The sequence below is a fragment of the Coregonus clupeaformis genome, chromosome 2 (assembly GCF_020615455.1).
Source record: "Coregonus clupeaformis isolate EN_2021a chromosome 2, ASM2061545v1, whole genome shotgun sequence".
Lineage (NCBI taxonomy): Eukaryota > Metazoa > Chordata > Actinopteri > Salmoniformes > Salmonidae > Coregonus > Coregonus clupeaformis.
In genome coordinates, this window is record NC_059193.1 from 36,453,174 (window position 1) to 36,474,690 (window position 21,517).

At 41.9% G+C, this 21,517-nt stretch overlaps 1 protein-coding gene across 1 annotated transcript in view; it reads right to left on the minus strand.

The window, feature by feature from the left end:
• Positions 1-21,517, minus strand: part of LOC121534880 (ecto-NOX disulfide-thiol exchanger 2) — a 454,166-nt gene that overhangs the window by 96,684 nt on the left and 335,965 nt on the right. Inside the window, exons 5-7 of the mRNA XM_041841491.2 lie at positions 16,406-16,612; positions 14,779-15,012; positions 8,666-8,878 (exon numbers count right to left, since the gene is read on the minus strand). Of these exons, the coding sequence (XP_041697425.1) occupies positions 8,666-8,878; positions 14,779-15,012; positions 16,406-16,612 (654 nt within the window). The remainder of the gene's footprint in view (positions 1-8,665; positions 8,879-14,778; positions 15,013-16,405; positions 16,613-21,517) is intronic.

Genomic DNA, 21,517 nt, shown 5'->3' on the forward strand with positions numbered 1-21,517 from the left:
GTGGTGGCTGCATCATGTTATGGGTATGCTTGTCATCGGCAAGGACTAGGGAGATTTTTTAGGATCAAAAGTAAAGGAATAGAGCTAAGCACAGGCAAAATCCTAGAGGAAAACATGGTTCAGTCTGCTTTCCAACAGACAATGGGAGACAAATTCACATATCAGCAGGGTAATAACCTAAAATACAAGTCCAAATATACACTGGAGTTGCTTACCAATACGACATTGAATGTTCCACAGTGGCCTAGTTACAGTTTTGACTTAAATTGGCTTGAAAATCTATGGCAACACTTGAAAATGGCTGTCTAGCAACGATCAACAAGCAACTTGAAAGAGCTTGAAGAAATTAAAAAATTGTAATGTGCAAATATTGTACAATCCAGGTGTGCAAAGCCTTTAGAGACTTACCCAGAAAGACTCACAGCTGTAATCATCACTGCCAAAGATGATTCTAAAATGTATTGCCTCAGGGGTGTGCATACTTATATAAATGAAATATTTATGTATTTCATTTTCAATAAATTTGCAAACATTTCTAAAAACATGTTTTCAATTTGTTATTATGGGGTATTGTGTGTAGATGGGTGAGACAAATACATGTAATCCATTTTGAATTCAGGCTGTAACGCAACGAAATGTGGAATAAGTGAAGGGGTATGAATAGTTTCTGAAGATAAATCTCTTTAAAATGTTGATATTTGGTTGTGCTGACAACCAAACACAATTCAATATCACTTTTGAAATACAATAAATAGCCTATTAACTTGCAGACAAGTTCACTAATTATATTTTGTATTCACGTCTCCAACTCAACCAAGAATAAAATATAAAGAATAGGATTACGCCAGTGGCTCAGATGGAACTATGCAAGCAGTAGATACATAACCTTTACATTTTGATATTTGGTTCCATTGTCAACCAAAAACAATTCAATATTACTTTTGTAATACTCTAAATAGTGTAAAGTTAAGGTTTTTTACAAACTAATGTAACATTCAACCCTAAAATGAGTAACACATTCATGGCCACATTTTGAGGTTACTGTAACTATACATTTCTTCGTATGTAATCATATAAAGTGTGCATGTTAAAGATAGCATGCATAGGTCATCGCAGGTCTGTGGAGATCTTCACAATTGCTGTAATAATCTGCAGAGAATCTCGAACGGCATTGATCACTTGCACCATGTAATTTTAATGTAAACTCAATTGCAATCCAGGTCATTTGGTTCTGCTATTAGATAAAGCACAGCCATAACACATTCATCTGTTGCATAAATAACCCAAATATCTGCCATTGTATACCCATTTGAACTTTGCAGTGCTTTTAAATGGTTGAAAGCGCAGTGATAGACATTTGGGTGACAACTAAACCAAAAATAATACATTGATGTCCATTGGAATTTAGTTTTGCTTTTAAATGGTTGAAAGCATAGTGATAGCACATTGGAAATTCAACAAACTTTTGTCTGTCTTTTTGAGTTGGTGAATATAGTTTGTAATCTCATTGATTAACGTCTCAACCAAATATTACCCAATTATCCACGTTGAAATGACGTTGTGTGCCCAGTGGGTACTCAGTATGCACACTACTGTAGGTGGTGTATCACCAAATATATCTGAACTCATACATGCTCTATTGCCCTTAGCATTGGCAGTTGTGAAGCTAAAACCAGACTGTCAAAGGTGTGTTGGGTAAGCTATAGATTGTATCTTTGGCCTTTTTTAATCATCATTATGACTCATTTAATTTCTTCCTTCAGTTCCAGTTGTTAACGTGTAGAGAGGTGTTACCTACAGTGAGGGAAATAAGTATTTGATCCCCTGCTGATTTTGTATGTTTGCCCACTGACAAAGAAATTATCAGTCTATAATTTTAATGGTAGGCTTATTTGAACAGTGAGAGACAGAATAACAACAAATAAATCCAGAAAAACGCATGTCAAAAATGTTATAAATTGATTTGCATTTTAATGAGGGAAATAAGTATTTGACCCCCTCTCAATCAGAAAGATTTCTGGCTGAGATTAGGATCACACTCTTAAAGGGAGTGCTCCTAATCTCAGTTTGATTATTCGCAAATGGAAGAAACACAAAATAACTGTAAATCTCCCTCGGCCTGGGGCTCCATGCAAGATCTCACCTCGTGGAGTTGCAATGATCATGAGAACGGTGAGGAATCCGCCCAGAACTACACGGGAGGATCTTGTAAATGATCTCAAGGCAGCTGGGACCATAGTCACCAAGAAAAAATTTGGTAACACACTACGCCGTGAAGGACTGAAATCCTGCAGCGCCCGAAAGGTCCCCCTGCTCAAGAAAGCACATATACAGGCCCGTCTGAAGTTTGCCAATGAACATCTGAATGATTCAGAGGAGAACTGGGTGAAAGTGTTGTGGTCAGATGAGACCAAAATCGAGCTCTTTGGCATCAACTCAACTCGCCGTGTTTGGAGGAGGAGGAATGCTGCCCATGATCCCAAGAACACCATCCCCACCGTCAAACATGGAGGGGGAAACATTATGCTTTGGGGGTATTTTTCTGCTAAGGGGACAGGACAACTTCACCGCATCAAAGGGACGATGGACGGGGCCATGTACCGTCAAATCTTGGGTGAGAACCTCCTTCCCTCAGCCAGGGGATTGGAATTCCAGCATGACAATGACCCAGAACACACGGCCAAGGCAACAAAGGAGTGGCTGAAGAAGAAGCACATTAAGGTCCTGGAGTGGCCTAGCCAGTCTCCAGACCTTAATCCCATAGAAAATCTGTGGAGGGAGCCAAAGGTTCGAGTTGCCAAACGTCAGCCTCGAAACCTTAATGACTTGGAGAAGATATGCAAAGAGGAGTGGGACAAAATCCCTCCTGAGATGTGTCCAAACCTGGAGGCCAACTACAAGAAACGTCTGACCTCTGTGATTGCCAACAAGGGTTTTGCCACCAAGTACTAAGTCATGTTTTGCAGAGGGGTCAAATACTTAATTCCCTCATTAAAATGCAAATCAATTTATAACATTTTTGACATGCATTTTTCTGGATTTTTGTTGTTGTTATTCTGTCTCTCACTGTTCAAATAAACCTACCATTAAAATTATAGACTGATCATTTCTTTGTCAGTGGGCAAACGTACAAAATCAGCAGGGGATCAAATACTTTTTTCCCTCACTGTAGATTTAGTAGAAGGATGAAAAGTGTGATAAAAAATACAACAAAAAAACAGGCTATTTACACGGACACACACAGAGTACTCGACCGCACTGCTACGCCATCTTGGACATCTCACAAGGGGACATACAGGAATATATAATCTACCAACGTGGGAAAAGAAGGCTTTAGGGACAAACGTGAACTTACCTTCTTTATCCACTTTCAACCCTTCCTCGAACATACTGGTGTAAAACAACATGCTTTTGTTTTACTATCAATTTTATGTTTGAAATGTCCAGTGTGAGAATATACTGTCTGAGAAATATCAATGATGAGATAATGAGGCTGCATGAACTCTATGCCAATCTGTGATGTTCACCACTGAAATGTCATGCAGCTAACTATAAAGCCATCAGAAACTGTATAAAAGTCTGCATCTCTCCACCACCCAGTGAGTGTGTGTGACAGTTGTGTTAAATCTTTGTTCCTTGTGGCACGCCTGTCAGAGCTGTGAGATACAGAGAGGCTGTCACAGTGCAGGTTGAAGCAGGTTTATAACTGTATTTTCTGCTCCCTTTGGGATGTTGTCTAAGGTGAACAGTAGTTATGTCTCACAGACAGACAGACAGACAGACCAGACAGGAAATTGTTGTTCTGACACAGGTACATGTGGTTCTGACTGACCCAGGGTTATGTTTAGAGGCGTCTGTGCTCAGCTCTACTACCTAGAGACCTAGAGGAACAGTCAGTCTCATTAGTGAATCTGCCAGACAGAGGCATGGAGAGGGGGAGAGAGAGATATAGAGAGAGCGATGAAGAGAGAAATGGGTAGAAAGAGAAGAAAGATGGCGAGAGAGAGAGATTGAGAAATGGAGAGAGAGAAGAGGCCACTCTGGGCCTAATGATGATGGGCTAAGAGAGGTAGCTAACAGCCCCCTAAATAACCTGTTCAGTGGTATTGCAGTATTGTGGAATAATTTTAATGTTAAGGTAAGATTTGAATGGAGAAAGGTGATCCGAGAGCAGCGCTGCTTTTCTTTTGATCCTATCAGCCACATGGTCTAACGATGCACTTAACGAACATTCTCTACATGCTTGTTTGGGAAACACTCTTAAAAAGTGCATCGTGGCGCTGTGGTCTAAGGCACTACATTGTAGTGCTAGAGGCGTCACTACAGACCTGGGTTCGATCCCAGGCTGTATCACAACCGACCGTGATCGGGAGTCCCATAGGGTGGCGCACAATTGGCCCAGCATCGTCCGGGTTAGGGGAGGGTTTAGCCGGGGGGGCTTTACTAGTCTCATCCGTTCAACGGATGACCTTGGTCTTACGTTGAACGGTGTTTCCTCCGACACATTGGTGCGGCTGACTTCCGGGTTAAGAAGCGCAGTACAGTGGACGTATGACTCGACCTTCGCCTCCCAAGCCCATTGGGGAGTTGCATCGATGAGTCAAGATCACAATTGGGGAAGTGGCGCCGGAGAAGATGGCTGCCGTTTTACAGCCCTCTAACCAATTGTACTATTATGTGTGTTTTCTCACGTTATTTGTAATTTATGTTTCTGCCACCATCTCCTATGACCAAAAAGAGCTTCTGGATATCAGAACAGCGATTACTCACCACGTATTGGACGAAGATTATTTATTCAACGAGTCAGACGCGAAGGATAACCTACATACACCCGACAAGGCCCAAATCCCCGTCATTCACAGGAGAAAGAGACAGAGATATCGTGGACGTAGGTCGGGGTGCCTTGTAAGGAACCGACGGCGAGCGAGTAAACTACCTCTTCCATCAATCCTATTAGCCAATGTTCAATAATTTGAGAACAAACTGGACGACCTAAGATTACGGTTATCCTACCAACGGGACATTAAAAACTGTAATATCTTATGGTTCACTGAGTCGTGGCTGAACGACGACATGGACAACATACAGCTACATTGGCAGGATAGAACGGCTGACTCCGGTAAGACAAGGTGTGGCGGTCTGTGTATATTTGTAAACAACAGCTGGTGCACAAAATCTAATACTAAGGAAGTCTCGAGGTTTTGCTCGCCTGAGGTAGAGTATCTCATGATAAGCTGTAGACCACACTATTTACCAAGAGACTTTTCATCTATATTTTTCGTAGCTGTCTATCTACCACCACAAACCGATGCTGGCATTAAGATTGCACTCAATGAGCTATATAAGGCCATAAGTAAACAGGAAAACGCTCATCCAGAGGCAGCGCTCCTAGTGGCCGGGGACTTTAATGCAGGGAAACTTAAATCAGTTCTACCTAATTTCTCCCAGCATGTTAAATGTGCAACCAGAGGAAAAAAAACTCTAGACCACCTTTACTCCACACACAGAGACGCATACAAAGCTCTCCCTCGCCCTCCATTTGGCAAATCTGACCAAAACTCTATCCTCCTGATTCCCGCTTATAAGCAAAAACTAAAACAGGAAGCACCAGTGACTCGGTTAATAAAAAAGTGGTCAGATGATGCAGATGCTAAGCTACAGGACTGTTTTGGTAGCACAGACTGGAATATGTTCCGGGATTCTTCAGATAGCATTGAGGAGTACACCACATCAGTCACTGGCTTCATCAATAAGTGCATCGATGACGTCGTCCCCACAGTGACCGTACGTACATACCCCAACCAGAAGCCATGGATTACAGGCAACATCCGCACTGAGCTAAAGGGTAGAGCTGCCGCTTTCAAGGAGCGGGACTCTAACCTGGAAGCTTATAAGAAATCCCGCTATGCCCTCCGATGAACCATCAAACCGGCAAAGAGTCAATACCGGACTAAGATTTAATCGTACTACACCGGCTCTGACACTCGTCGGATGTGGCAGGGCTCGAAAACTATTACAGACTACAAAGGGAAGCACAGCCACGAGCTACCCAGTGACACAAGCCAACCAGAAGAGCTAAATCACGTCTACGCTCGCTTCGAGGCAAGCAACACTGAAGCATGCATGAGAGCACCAGCTGTTCCGGATAACTATGTGATCACGCTCTCCGTAGCCGATGTGAGTAAGACTTTTAAGCAGGTCAACATTCACAAGGCCGCAGGGCCAGACGGATTACCAGGACGTGTACTCCGAGCATGTGCTGACCAACTGGTAAGTGTCTTCACTGACATTTTCAACATGTCCCTGACTGAGTCTGTAATACCAACATGTTTCAAGCAGACCACCATAGTCCCTGTGCCCAAGGACACTAAGATAACCTGCCTAAATGACTACCGACCCGTAGCACTCACATATGTAGCCATGAAGTGCTTTGAAAGGCTGGTCATGGCTCACATCAATTATCCCAGAAACCCTAGACCCATTCCAATTTGCATACCGCCCCAACAGATCCACAGATGATGCAATCTTCTATTGCACTCCACACTGCCCTTTCCCACCTGGACAAGAGGAACACCTACATGAGAATGCTGTTCATTGACTACAGCTCAGCGTTCAACACCATAGTGCCCTCAAAGCTCATCACTAAGCTAAGGATCCTGGGACTAAACATCTCCCTCTGAAACTGGATCCTGGACTTCCTGGCGGGCCGCCTCCAGTTGGTAAGGGTAGGTAACAACACATCTGCAACGCTGAACCTCAACACGGGGGCCCCTCAGGGGTGCATGCTCAGTCCCCTCCTGTACTCCCTGTTCACCCATGACTGCATGGCCAGGCATGACTCTAACACCATCATTAAGTTTGCTCACGACACAACAGTGGTAGGCCTGATCACCGACAACGATGAGACAGCCTATAGGGAGGAGGTCCGAGACCTGGCCGTGTGGTGCCAGGATAACAACCTCTCCCTCAACGTGATCAAGACAAAGGAGATGATTGTGGACTAAAGGGAAAAAAAGAGGACAGAGCACACCCCCATTCTCATCGACGGGGCTGTAGTGGAACAGGTTGAGAGCTTCAAGTTCCTTGGTGTCCACATCACCAACGAACTATCATGGTCCAAACACACCAAGACAGTTGTGAAGAGGGCACGACAAAGCCTATTCCCCCTCAGGAGACTGAAAGGATTTGGCATGGGTCCTTAGATCCTCAAAAAGTTATACAGCTGCACCATCGAGATTATCCTGACTGGTTGCATCACCGCCTGGTATGGCAACTGCTCAGCCTCCGACAGCAGGGCACTACAGAGGGTAGTGCGTACGGCCCAGTACATCACTGGGGCCAAACTTCCTGCCATCCAGGACCTCTATACCAGGTGTTGTCAGAGGAAGGCCCTCAAAATTGTCAAAGACTCCAGCCACCCTAGTCATAGACTCTTCTCTCTGCTACCGCATGGCAAGCGGTACCGGAGCGCCAAGTCTAGGTCCAAAAGGCTTCTCAACAGCTTCTACCCCCAAGCCATAAGACTCCTGAACAGCTAATCATGGCTACCCGGACTATTTGCACTGCACCCCCCCACCCCCCTCTTTTACGCTGCTGCTACTCTGTTTATTATTTATGCATAGTCACTTTAACTCTACCCACATGTACATATTACCTCAATTACCTCGACTAGCCGGTGCCCCCGCACATTGACACTTCACCGGTACCCCCCTGTATTTAGCCTCCCTACTGTTATTGTATTTTACTGCTGCTCTTTAGTTATTTGCTTTTATTTTTTTTACTTAGGACTTTATTTTTTTTAAATTCTTTAAAAATGCATTGTTGGTTAAGGACTTGTAAGTAAGCATTTCACTGTAATGTCTACACCTGTTGTATTCGGCGCATGTGGCAAATACAATTTTGATTTGATTTAAAAAATACAAATACATAATTAGCTCGTAAATAACGATGGATCTGGTACGATCAACATATTACAATTGCTGGCTTTAAATGTGTATTTGTAGTTTTAACTGCATCAAGTACAGTAGGCCTAGGACTTACAATTAATGTTAGAATTTGATTGACAGACTTGATATGAGGTATTAACTTAAATTTTTTCTCCTTTTAAAGAGTACGTTGTGTATCCACACAGCTTATATGATACTGCTCCACATGTGAACATGTAATTTATGCTTTTTAGACCTGTTTTCAAGTTTAATGAATAAAAGTCTTATTCTGAAGGTCTAGGATCTACTCATGGGGACAGCAGTGAACACCCTTAATTAAAAGATACATTTAATACAATTATTCAAAAAGGGATCAAATACTTGCTTTTGTGATGTTAGGATGTGTCAACGAATATAAAACAGTGAGTGACGGGCTGTATCTAGGTGGTCAAAGCTTTTGACACAGCATGTATCCCCAATGTGACAAAATGCGTTCATTGAGTCTGACACAAGGTGGTCCGTTTCTCAGGGTTTCCAACTGTGTGTCGAAGTCTTGATACGGTCTGTATCGGACCTGGACACAATTGGATACTCAAGGACGTATGTTGTGTTGGAATGTGAGTCAAGACCTGTCCAATCTTGATACAGGGGTATTTTGCATAGTATTTGTGTATGTGTATGTGTAAGTGTATGTGTATGTGTGTGTGTGTGTGTGATGTGTCAGCATGTTGGGTACTCACATTGTGCCAGGATGCCAGATAGGGCAGTCTTGAACTTGTCCTTGGCCTCCTCCATCTCCTTCTCGTGGGCGGCCTTTTGACTCATCAGCTGGCGGATGTGGCTGTTGGACGACTGGATCATGGAATAGAAGTTGTTGGCGTTACGACGGTTCACCTCACCGCGTTCCACCCAGCTCAGCAGCACACGCACCGCCTCCGCAAACGTTGCCTCATCTGAGGAGATGGTTAAAGGAAAGATTGCACAAAATGATCTCCACAACTAACCACATTGATAAATAATATCTTCATTAAATATTCTTATTTCAAACATAAGGTATATAACTCCTCGAAAATAGGGTAACACTTTATTTGGATAGTCCATCTGTAGTAACATTTCAACTATCTGCTAACCCTAACCCTAGCCCTAGCCCTAATCCTTACCCTAAACCTTTTTCTAAACCTAATCCTAACCGTAACATCAGCAAGTGGTTGCATATCAACAGATTGTTTGTTGATAGTATGATCATCTGTAGAGCATCTATCCAAATAAAGTGTGACCGAAAATAGACATTAATTTTCTAACTTTTTAACTCACAGGCAGAACTTTAGCTCTTTCTTACTCTGGGCAAAACTGGGGGGAAAAACAAGGCTGTATTAGTTGAGCGGTAGCTAGCTAGAAACAGTAGTTAGCAGAGTCTGGTTTGCAGTGGTGTTGGCTAGCTTAGGATTCGTTTCCTTTACACTACCAATAATGAGTCAACTGAAACAAAAGTATATAGCTACTCCTTTGATTATAATCACAATGCAGACAGTTCACTAAAGCTTTAGAACAACATAAAGCATGCCAATGTGCAATGCTGATGGGGATGTCCCCAAATGGATGAAGAGTGGACAGGTTCATGAAACAACTCTTACCACCAAGTTACCTCTTCTTGGAACAGGTGCTGCTACTCAAGCAGTAGACATTCAGATGTGTCAGTGCTCCACACTGGTCAATACCACCCTACCTTTACCACTGTGTAAAATGTCAATGGTGTGGGCAGCATTTTTACTTAAATATTTCGTAATAGCCTTGTTACCTTTTATGGAAAGCCCTCATCTGTCGTGAACCATTCCATAAAAAGCCTTACTACCCACACCCTATCTCACTATCCATAACATGTAAATATTGACACACCTTTTATAATTTAAAAGAAACCCATCAATGAATCCTACATACTCTATGGCATTGTGTGTTACAGGCTTCAGAAATAAGGTCCCATACAGATAGCTAAATTAATAATAGCTGTCTAGTTCTGTTAGATAAGGAAAGATTGATACGATTATAATAATTAATAAGAAAGCCTGTAAGCCTTGAAATAGGCAAGGTGATTCGACATGAACAATACATTGTTAGCACGCCAGCTAGCTAGCTTAGATAGCAATATTTGCAAATACTCTAGCCGCTAACTAGCCAAAACCAATTCCCATACTTCTCGATCATAAAACAATTAATGGTATATCTGTCCTCAACTCTAGAAAGTCACTTAAGTTTGTCTCCGAGCAAAATATTATGTTACAGAAGTGTTATCTTAACTACAGGGCAGTGGATGGCAGCGATGTGACTATCCTGTTTCAAAAGCCTTTGTATGAACACCAGTGGTTGTTTAGCGTTATTCATGTTTTGGGTTGTAGACTGATATGTTGATTTCAAGAGACAAGAGTGTTATTGATTTTCAATGTTAAAGGGATACTTCGGGATTTTGGCAATGAGGCCCATTATCTATTTACCATGAGTCAGATACACTTGTGGATACCATTTTTATGTCTCTGTGTCCAGTATGAAGAAAGTTAAAGGTACTGTAGTTTCGCGAGCCAATGCTAACTAGCGCAATGACTGGAAGTCTATGGGTATCTACTACCACACGCAAGCACGCACGCACACACACACAGGACATCAGATGATTTGTATGAATAATCCATCTCTGCTTTCGATATTGAATCAAGGTGTCATAACTTGTCATAACCAGAACTCCCTGTGTTGTTACTCTGTTATATAATGTAGGTTTCCAGGCTCTCCACAGTCACTAGTCCTCCCTAGTTCAATCAATCAATCAATTTTATTTTATATAGCCCTTCTTACATCAGCTAATATCTCGAAGTGCTGTACAGAAACCCAGCCTAAAACCCCAAACAGCTAGTAATGCAGGTGTAGAAGCACGGTGGCTAGGAAAAACTCCCTAGAAAGGCGAAAGCCTAGGAAGAAACCTAGAGAGGAACCAGGCTATGAGGGGTGGCCAGTCCTCTTCTGGCTGTGCCGGGTGGAGATTATAACAGAACCATGCCAAGATGTTCAAAAATGTTCATAAGTGACAAGCATGGTCAAATAATAATCAGGAATAAATCTCAGTTGGCTTTTCATAGCCGATCATTAAGAGTTGAAAACAGCAGGTCTGGGACAGGTAGGGGTTCCATAACCGCAGGCAGAACAGTTGAAACTGGAATAGCAGCAAGGCCAGGCGGACTGGGGACAGCAAGGAGTCACCACGGCCGTTACTACAAGTCCATTATTAATACACATACTCAGTCAATATCAATACTACTCAGTCACTGACAATGACCAGGGCTATTAGAAAATCATATTTGGACTAAATGAGCGTTTAGCTGTGAGGCTGTGGCATCTGATGAATATAATTATCACTTTCATTTTCATACAATGAGTCTACACAGCTAGAGAGCTTAGCGGCTTATCAAAAGAACAGACTTTGACGAGGACCCAAATATTCACAACACCCACATATAGTAAGTTCATAGGGATGTGTTGAAGAGATGTGTGGATACTAAAACATCAGGCTGCTGCCTGGCTGTCCATCTCTTTTTCACATCTAGCAGTTTCTCAGCTAAACTGAAAGTAGAGAAGCAACATGTATTACTTGGCCAGTTAAAATGCCACTGCTCTGTGTAGCAGTTAATGGAGAAAGTGTAAAAGTGTTTGGTCTAATATAGCATGAGGCCAACTGTCTCTGCTAACATAATCACTAATTAACACAACATTATGTTGAGCTACTTCCTACTGGAATCCTCACATTCACAAATCTTTAAGTACAAGTTGTGTGGGAGGTGATATTTGTTTACTTCAGCAGTTTATAGTAGTGGGCAGTGGTGGAAAAAGTACTAAATTGTCATACTTGAGTAAAAGTAAAGATACCTTAATAGAAAATGACTCAAGTAAAAGTGAAAGTCACCCAGTAAAATACTACTTGAGTAAAAGTCTAAAAGTATTTGGTTTGAAATACACTTAAGAATAAAAAATAAAAGTAAAAGTATAAACCATTTCAAATTCCTTGTATTAAGCAAACCAGACGGCACAATTGTATTGTTTATTTTTTTTTTACAGATAGCCAGGGGCACACTCCAACACTCAGACATAATTTACAAACGAAGCATTTGTGTTTAGTGAGTCCGCCAGATCAGAGGCAGTAGGGATGACCAGGGAAGTTATCTTGATAAGTGTGTGAATTGGACCATTTTCCTGTCAAAATGTAACGAGTACTTTTGGGTGTCAGGGAAAATGTATGGAGTAAAAAGTACATTATTTTCTTTAGGAATGTAGTGAAGTAAAAGTAAAAGTTGGCAAAAATATAAATAGTAAAGTAAAGTACAGATACCCGCAAAAAATACTTAAGTAGTACTTTAAAGTATTTTTACTTAAGTACTTTACACCACTGGTAGTGGGGAAGCCTGTGGTTTATGCTGTCCATTTTTAAGTAAATAATAATAATAATATGCCATTTAGCAGACGCTTTTATCCAAAGCGACTTACAGTCATGCGTGCATACATTATTTATTTTTTTGTGTATGGGTGGTCCCGGGGATCGAACCCACTACCTTGGCATTACAAGCGCCGTGCTCTACCAGCTGAGCTACAGAGGACCAAGTATATACAGTGAGGGAAAAAAGTATTTGATCCCCTGCTGATTTTGTACGTTTGCCCACTGACAAAGACATGATCAGTCTATAATTTTAATGGTATGTTTATTTGAACAGTGAGAGACAGAATAACAACAAAAAAATCCAGAAAAACACATTATCTATTGATTTGCATTTTAATTAGGGAAATAAGTATTTGACCCCTCTGCAAAACATGACTTAGTACTTGGTGTCAAAACCCTTGTTGGCAATCACAGAGGTCAGACGTTTCTTGTAGTTGGCCACCAGGTTTGCACACACATCTCAGGAGGGATTTTGTTCCACTCCTCTTTGCAGATCTTCTCCAAGTCATTAAGGTTTCGAGGCTGACGTTTGGCAACTCGAACCTTCAACTCCCTCCACAAATTTTCTATGGGATTAAGGTCTGGAGACTAGCTAGGCCACTCCAGGACCTTAATGTGCTTCTTCTTGAGCCACTCCTTTGTTGCCTTGGCCGTGTGTTTTGGGTCATTGTCATGCTGGAATACCCATCCATGACCCATTTTCAATGCTCTGGCTGAGGGAAGGAGGTTCTCACCCAAGATTTGATGGTACATGGCCCCGTCCATCGTCCCTTTGATGCGGTGAAGTTGTCCTGTCCCCTTAGCAGAAAAACACCCCCAAAGCATAATGTTTCCACCTTCATGTTTGACGGTGGGGATGGTGTTCTTGGGGTCATAGGTAGCATTCCTCCTCCTCCAAACACGGCGAGTTGAGTTGATGCCAAAGAGCTCGATTTTGGTCTCATCTGACCACAACACTTTCACCCTGTTCTCCTATGAATCATTCAGATGTTCATTGGCAAACTTCAGACGGGCCTGTATATGTGCTTTCTTGAGCAGGGGGACCTTGCGGGCGCTGCAGGATTTCAGTCCTTCACGGCGTAGTGTGTTACCAATTGATTTCTTGGTGACTATGGTCCCAGCTGCCTTAAGATCATTGACAAGATCCTCCCTTGTAGTTCTGGGCTGATTCCTCACCGTTCTCATGATCATTGCAACTCCACGAGGTGAGATCTTGCATGGAGCCCCAGGCCGAGGGAGATTGACAGTTATTTTGTGTTTCTTCCATTTGCGAATAATCGCACCAACTGTCGTCACCTTCTCACCAAGCTGCTTGGCGATGGTCTTGAAACCCATTCCAGCCTTGTGTAGGTCTAAAATCTTGTCCCTGACATCCTTGGAGAGCTCTTTGGTCTTGGCCATGGTGGAGAGTTTGGAATCTGATTGATTGATTGCTTCTGTGGACAGGTGTCTTTTATACAGGTAACAAACTGAGATTAGGAGCACTCCCTTTAAGAGTGTGCTCCTAATCTCAGCTCGTTATCTGTATAAAAGACACCTGGGAGCCAGAAATCTTTCTGATTGAGAGGGGGTCAAATACTTATTTCTCTCATTAAAATGCAAATCAATTTATAACATTTTTTACATGCGTTTTTCTGGATTTTTTGTTGTTATTCTGTCTCTCACTGTTCAAATAAACCTACCATTAAAATTATAGACTGATCATTTCTTTGTCAGTGGGCAAACGTACAAAATCAGCAGGGGATCAAATACTTTTTTTCCCTCACTGTAAACACATATACAAGCATGCGCGTACACACACACATACACACAACCATCAGTCAAACACAGCGGATGGGGCTTTTCAGTGTACAGCTTTTTTTTTAAATCCACAGAGACAGATTCATACTCAGAGTCATCAGACTTATTAACAATATCAACATCAAACTCTGCTGTCACGCCTAGTCCTGCTCCCTCCCTCCGGCGCTCGACGTCGCCAGTCTACTAACCACCGGTCCTGGCAACCCACATTGCGCACACCTGGCAACCATCATTGCGCACACCTGCTCCCCATCGTTACGCACACCTGGACTTCATCCCCACCCTGATTACTCTCCCTTCATATAGCCCTCAGTAGCCTCTGTCATCAGGCAGTATTGGTTTTGGTTACGTTCAGTACGCGTCTCCTGTGCTGTATTATCGTCATGTTTATTATTATTAAACTCACCTTCTGCACCTGCTTTCTGACTCCCTGTGTATATGTTACATCTGCAGTGTATCAGGAGGATTTCTCAAAAAAACAAAACTGAACACAAAGGAGGACCACAGTGGAACACTGTACATTGTGACAGACAAGATTGTGTGTACTGTGTGTGTGTGTATCCCCTGGTCTCATGGACCCACCTTTGATCTTGTTCCCCAGCTGGCTACACTCATGCTCTGAGTAGTGGACGATGGGTGGAGGGGAGGGGGGTCTGAAACGGTCCTCCTCCATCCTCCTGCGGTGCCTCTCTTCTCTGGCATACATGCGCTGACGACACTCCCACTCATACAGGTCGTCTCTGGCCTGGGCAAAATCCACATGGAGCTGCCCTGTGTCCTTCTTGTCTGTACTGGACCCGAGACGGATATGGTAGCCTGCAGGAAGAGAGGGAAGGATGGAGAGAGAGGGGGGAGAGTTAGGGACAGGGAGAAAGAGGCGTACAGGGAGAGAGGGAGTGAGAGATGGAGGGGAGGACGATGTGTTAGAACCAGGTGGGAACATAATTGGATGACATTTCACTCTGCTAAATGCACAGGTGAAGGGTGGTAAAATGCCATAAATACCCAGAAACCACTTTCTGTCAGGCACCTGCATCTCTATCCTGATTCCTAACATCCTCTATTTGGGTTGAAATGATCTGCCCATACACCTGTCTCTCCTCTTTTTTTATCGGTTTGTTCCTATGTCACAGCTGCATCCCAGCTAAAGTAGCTTTGGCCGGTTGCAGTAGAAAACGCCTCTACTCTCTGTAAACAAATTCATAAAGGAGACTTTAAGAGACTAATTGCTTCTCTAGTGACACCATTGCAAACACCTCTCTCTCTGTCTTTCTCTTCACCTCTATTTCTCTGTCTGCTCTCGCTCTCTCTTTCTTTCTTTCCCGTGCCACTCATTTACACTAATGGCTCTTTGTGGATTTTAAATGCTTGATTCTTAATTGATTGGTTTAAATGATCGGTGTGTGTCTGGGCCATGTGTGTGTGTTTCTCCTCTCTCTGTAATGATACCCCAGGTGCATTGCATGAACATAAAGACACCACACACACATACCACTCTCTCCCTTCAGGGGAGGGGGTAAAGAGAGCAAAACAGAGAGTGGTCACGGATGTCTGTCCTCCCAAAAGAGAGAAATGAACGTGGGCTTGCGGTTGACTTCTGTCTGCTCTCTGCTTCAGGCTCCCAGAAGTGGTTAAATATTTAATAGGACCGCTAGGCTGTAACTGTGATAGACTGGTGGCCTGTAGGACTGATGGGCGTTGGGAAATGAGCCTTGTTATTTATGGCCAAACCTGCAGAGCATAATATATGGGCCTGTTCTCCAGTCTCACTGAAGAGAAGAGCTAGGCCAAGTCACTGGAGACGGCAGAACACACACATACTCCCAATCACACTTTGAGACACACACATCACAAAGTAAATAATGTAAAGGATATTATTAGAGAGGCCAGTGTTAAATGTACTTTGTAAGGCTGTGATATATGTCCTCTAGTTTGCATAAAGAAAGAGATTTAAGATGTGGCTCGAGTCTAGTAGCTAAGAAAATACCCTCTCCTGTCCATAACTAGTGGAAGTTTTCTATCTGGAGAGGCAGGACATTTATTCCAATACACCACTAGTTGTCTCCTCATTACCTCAATAGTAAGGGTATCTGGGACATATATTCCACAACACACCTAGTTGTCTTCTCATTGACCTGCATAGGGTCTCTAACTGGAGCGGGGGGACATTTATTCAACAGCTCGGCATGATGTTTAATAGGAAACGTACCGGACAAAAAGAGTGCTCTGTCCACGGTGAACTCTTCGACGAATCGGATGTGGCAGAAGTTCTTCTTGCTCTTGCGGATGGTGATGATCTCACCCAATTGGCCAAACACCTCCACGATGAGCGCCTCGGTGGCGTTCTCTGGTAGACCGCCCACAAACAAAGTCTTACAGCCGGGAGGGCGCTCCCTGATGGCCGGAGAGGGGAGGTCTAAGCAACATAAAGAGAGAAAAAGTTGTATATATTAATTGGATGAATGAGCACATTCAGGTTGACACCAGGAAAGGAGAGAACCACTACTAATACTCCCCTTTAGCTAGCTCAATTAGCTTCCTGCGGATTGTTTGGTAACAGCTAATTAGCCTAATAGACTATATCTACTAAATGTTACCTATACGGGCTGTTTCCCCTTTCTGTTTCCCCTGTCAATCAAAGAGCAATCAGCGTAATTTTTTTTATTAAGATAAATATATTCCATTCTGTTTTAAAATAAATAGTTGCAATGAAACTGTTAGTGAACAACTTTTTATTTTTGGACACTCCATTCTGATTTTTGGCATTAATCTCTCTCATCCCACATCATGCTCTGCAAAACTAAATTAACCTCTACCGGATCGGTGTCCGTATACGGGACGGTTGAGCTAACGTGCGCTAATGTGATTAGCATGACTGTTGTAAGTAACAGCAAACTTTCCAGGACATAGACATGTCTTATATGGGCAGAAAGCTTAAATTCTTGTTAATCTAACTGCACTGTCCAATTTACAGTAGCTATTACAGTGAAAAAATACTTTGCTATTGTTTGAGGAGAGTGCACAACAACAAAAAACATATCACGGCAACTGGTTTGATACATTCACCTCTGAAGGTAAATATGTTAGGCCTACTGCTGCTAGGTAGCTCTCTCTCTGCTCTCTCCCTCCCCTCTGTCTGTTTTGATTGCAGGAGTGAAGTCTGGTGTGCGGGAGTCAGGGTTCCAGCTGCAGCTCATTCACCATAATCACCTCAGCCTTAAAGACCCGGTCAAACTTGCCACTCATCGTCAGATCATAGTCAAGACGACCATATTATTGGAACCTGACTCCTGCTTCCGCTTCACTCCTGCCACCACCACCACCCTGCTTTCCACTACCGGATCTCCCTTTTGGACTCACCACGGACACTAGGACGTTACGGTACCACTCCTGCTCAGAACCTGGATATGTTACCCTCCCTGTAAACCTGGACTTGCTCTTCCCCTATTTTTGGAAACCTGGACAATTGCACGTTGTAAATAAACCTGTTAAACCTTCTCTGGCTCAGTGTAGTTGTCTGCATTTGGGTTCGTATCTAGTTAAATCGTGACAAAATAATGTACTTACATTCAGTAATCTTGTTCTGATTTGTCATCCTAAGGGTCCCAGAGATAAAATGTAGCATAGTTTTGTTTGATGAAATACATTTTTATATTAAAATGTAGGAACTGGGTTCTACAGTTTGAACCTCTGCTGTCTCTGGCCCGGCCACCTAGATGTGTGAAAGTTAGTGTATAAGCTAATGATTCATCATGTATGACATTCCTGGGAGTGTGTAAACATACATTTTGTATTACCATATCATTTATGTATGTTCTCTATAGTTATGTACTTGAAAATGTATCAATTGACAAATTCAGCACATTTGGGCAGACTTGATACAAAATAGTCCACTATTGCAATGCTTCACTGGATCAATCAGAAACTTTGGGCACACACTGCTGTCATCTAGTGGCCAAAATATAAATTGCGCCTAAACTGCAATATTATATTGTGGCCTTTCTCTTGCATTTCAAAGATGATGGAACAAAAAAATATATAGTAAACACATGTTTTTTTGTTTGTATTATTTTTTACCAGATCTAATGTGTTATATTCTCCTACGCTAATTTCACATGTCCACAAAATTCAAAGTGTTTCCTTTCAAATGGTATCAAGAATATGCATATCCTTGCTTCAGGTCCTGAGCTACAGGCAGTTAGATTTGGGTATATCATTTTAGGTGAAATTGAAAAAAATAGTCAGATCCTTAAGAGGTTAACATGCAACTGACTAAGTAAAAAACGTAATCAATAAAAGTGCTTTTAGAACATCCAGGCGGTTATTATTCAATTGGAAATGACAAAGTATGTCATATTGGCCCTCCTGTAGCTCAGCTGGTAGAGCATGGCGCTTGCAACGCAAGGGTTGTAGGTTCGATTCCCACGGGGGGCCAGTATGAAAAATGTATGCACTCACTAATTGTAAGTCGCTCTGGATAAGAGCGTCTGCTAAATGACTAAAATGTCATTGCCTGTTTTGCAGTTGCTCCTAAACAATGCTAGAAATTCCATTTTAATAGAATTTTTTTGAAACAATGCCACCCGCGCAATATTAGGAGTTGAGAAATAAACGCGGTAGCACTGGAAATCTGGGATACCCCTCTTTTTAAATGTAGCCATCACAACTGCTTTAATATATGTTTTCACCGTGATCGTAGCCAGGGTTGGGGAGTAACGGATTACAAAAAAAACTGTATCTGTAATCTGATTACAGTTACTTTTGAAAAAATGTATGATTACTTCTAGGATTTGTTTTAATTCAGAAAGGATTAAAACTGCACAAAGTGTGAGTACACGTCCTCTTTTCATTTGAATGTGTTGGAGAAATTTCTTGAGCTGCACTGAGAATTAGAAAAATATGAAAGCCAATGGTCCAATATTCTAGAAAACTGCTGTGCATATGTGTACACATTTTGGACTATGATAAACGCTTAACAGGACGACAGCAGTGGTGTAGCCTATGGGTGATACGGATATCACTTATATTGATATCTACAAAGCGACATTGATGTGAATCACACTGCTGGTCTCTCATTTAGCTATTTGCACCTTACGGATTGTGGTTGTTGTGGATGGCGGTTCACAAATATATACATGTGTATTTTATCCCAATAATGGTTCAATTGAAGAAGTTTAAGCTGCCTATCAATCATTGTTTTTGCGACCAGTGGACAGCCAGTGAAAAATGCGCTCTTTCAACAGCTGCATGCATAGTGCGGATCCGAGCCTATGGAATAAAAGTTTGAGTGAGTTCGTACCTTCTAAACTCCTCCATGGTATTTTGCTCCATGCTGTCAAAAACAAGTTTAATTTAAGACCACGAGTGGGGATTTTATTGCTCAATCTAATTTGTGCAGATAATTTAAAAAATGTGTCACAGGCCTAATGGACACATGCTCAAACTCGCACACTTTTGATAAACAAAGGGGCAATCTGTAGTTGCTACATCCATTTTTAGACTTATAAATTAATTATATATACCCATTGATTCTTGAAGAATATAACTTATACATGCCTCATGATCTTAGTTCAACTATCACACCATATGAGAACCCAAAATATAAGATAATTTTTATCCAATGTTTGTAAACATTGTTAATGTTAACAAACTCTGTATAGCCTCAAAACATGGTTAAACAATAATGTTGATATCATGGATGGTCGGTCCTTGCATCCATAGCTCTGTCTATTAATCTGAGAGTGGTTACGTTTCTCCAGCCCCATCCCTCAGCTCTTTACCAAAACAGAGGTGGGGTGCCGCTTTGTTATTTTGTCAACTGTGGATTTGCCCTTTAAATAGCTGGAAATAATCGAGATATCAACGTGTCACCAACAAAAACGTAACCATTATGCCTATAACACATGCAGCCATTTTGGACAGGTAACTTGTAGCTGTAATGGATTACATTTAGAAAGTAACCTACCCAACCCTGATTGTAGCTAGAAACAGGCCTAATATTCATTAATTATTGGGGAAGTAAATACAGTTTGACTTTCCTTTCCAATTAAACTCTCTGGCCCCAGGACCGAGTTTTGGAAACCTTGCTCTAGGGGGTTAAAACAAAAGGAAAATGACAAACTATTTCATCAACAATAGAAGTTTCATGTGAAATTGGAATTTTGTATTTAGAGGCATTATTAGCATAATGTACATGCCTATTTGATGTTATACAATATTAATCATTAAAGAATATATTCAGAGGCTTCATGCTGGGAAAATCTATTAAAGTATTTTTATGAAAAATTACATTTGGAAGTCTTAACCATGACTAACATTCATGAGCTAACTTTCTGCAAAAACAGAAACATGCTTGGATTTTCTATATCTAATGTTATTTTGAAACTATAGTGAGATAAATAAGAATCCATTGCCTTTAGCCAGAGAGCTGGTTGATTCTCTCATGTGAATGGACATTCATTGCTTGACAGACCTGAATAATCTAACACAGATTGTTGATGGAATGAATCCCCAATAGGTCAGACATTTCATTATTAAGAAATGTGATGAGCATCATGGTCTATCTCACTACATGTCTGTACTACCATCTGTATTCTGAAGTCTTGTGGTCACAGACCAGCAGACCGCGGGAAGTAGGTGTGCTGCGGGTGCTGTAGCACCCCCTGAAAAATCAGAAAAATATATATGTATGCACTACCGTTTAAAGGTTTGGGGTCACTTAGAAATGTCCTTGTTTTCCATGAAAAAGTACATGAAATGAGTTTGAATAGGAAATATAGCAAAATGAATATGAAATGTAGTCATTGACAAGGTTAGAAATAATGATTTTTAATATAAATAATAATTGTGTCCTTCAAACTTTGCTTTTGTCAAAGAATCCTCCATTTGCAGCAATTACAGCCTTGCAGACCTTCGGCATTCTAGTTGTCAATTTGTTGAGGTAATCTGAAGAGATTTCACCCCATGATTCCTGAAGCACCTCCCACAAGTTGGATTGGCTTGATGGGCACTTCTTACGGTCAAGCTGCTCCCACAACAGCTCAATAGGGTTGAGATCCGGTGACTGTGCTGGCCACTCCATTATAGACAGAATACCAGCTAACTGCTTCTTCCTTAAATAGTTATTGCATAGTTTGGAGCTGTGCTTTGGGTGATTGTCCTGTTGTAGGAGGAAATTGGCTCCAATCAAGTGCCGTCCACAGGGTATGGCATGGCGTTGCAAAATGGAGTGATAGCCTTCCTTCTTCAAGATCCCTTTTACCCTGTACAAATCTCCCACTTTAACACCACCAAAGGACCCCCAAACCATCACATTGCCTTC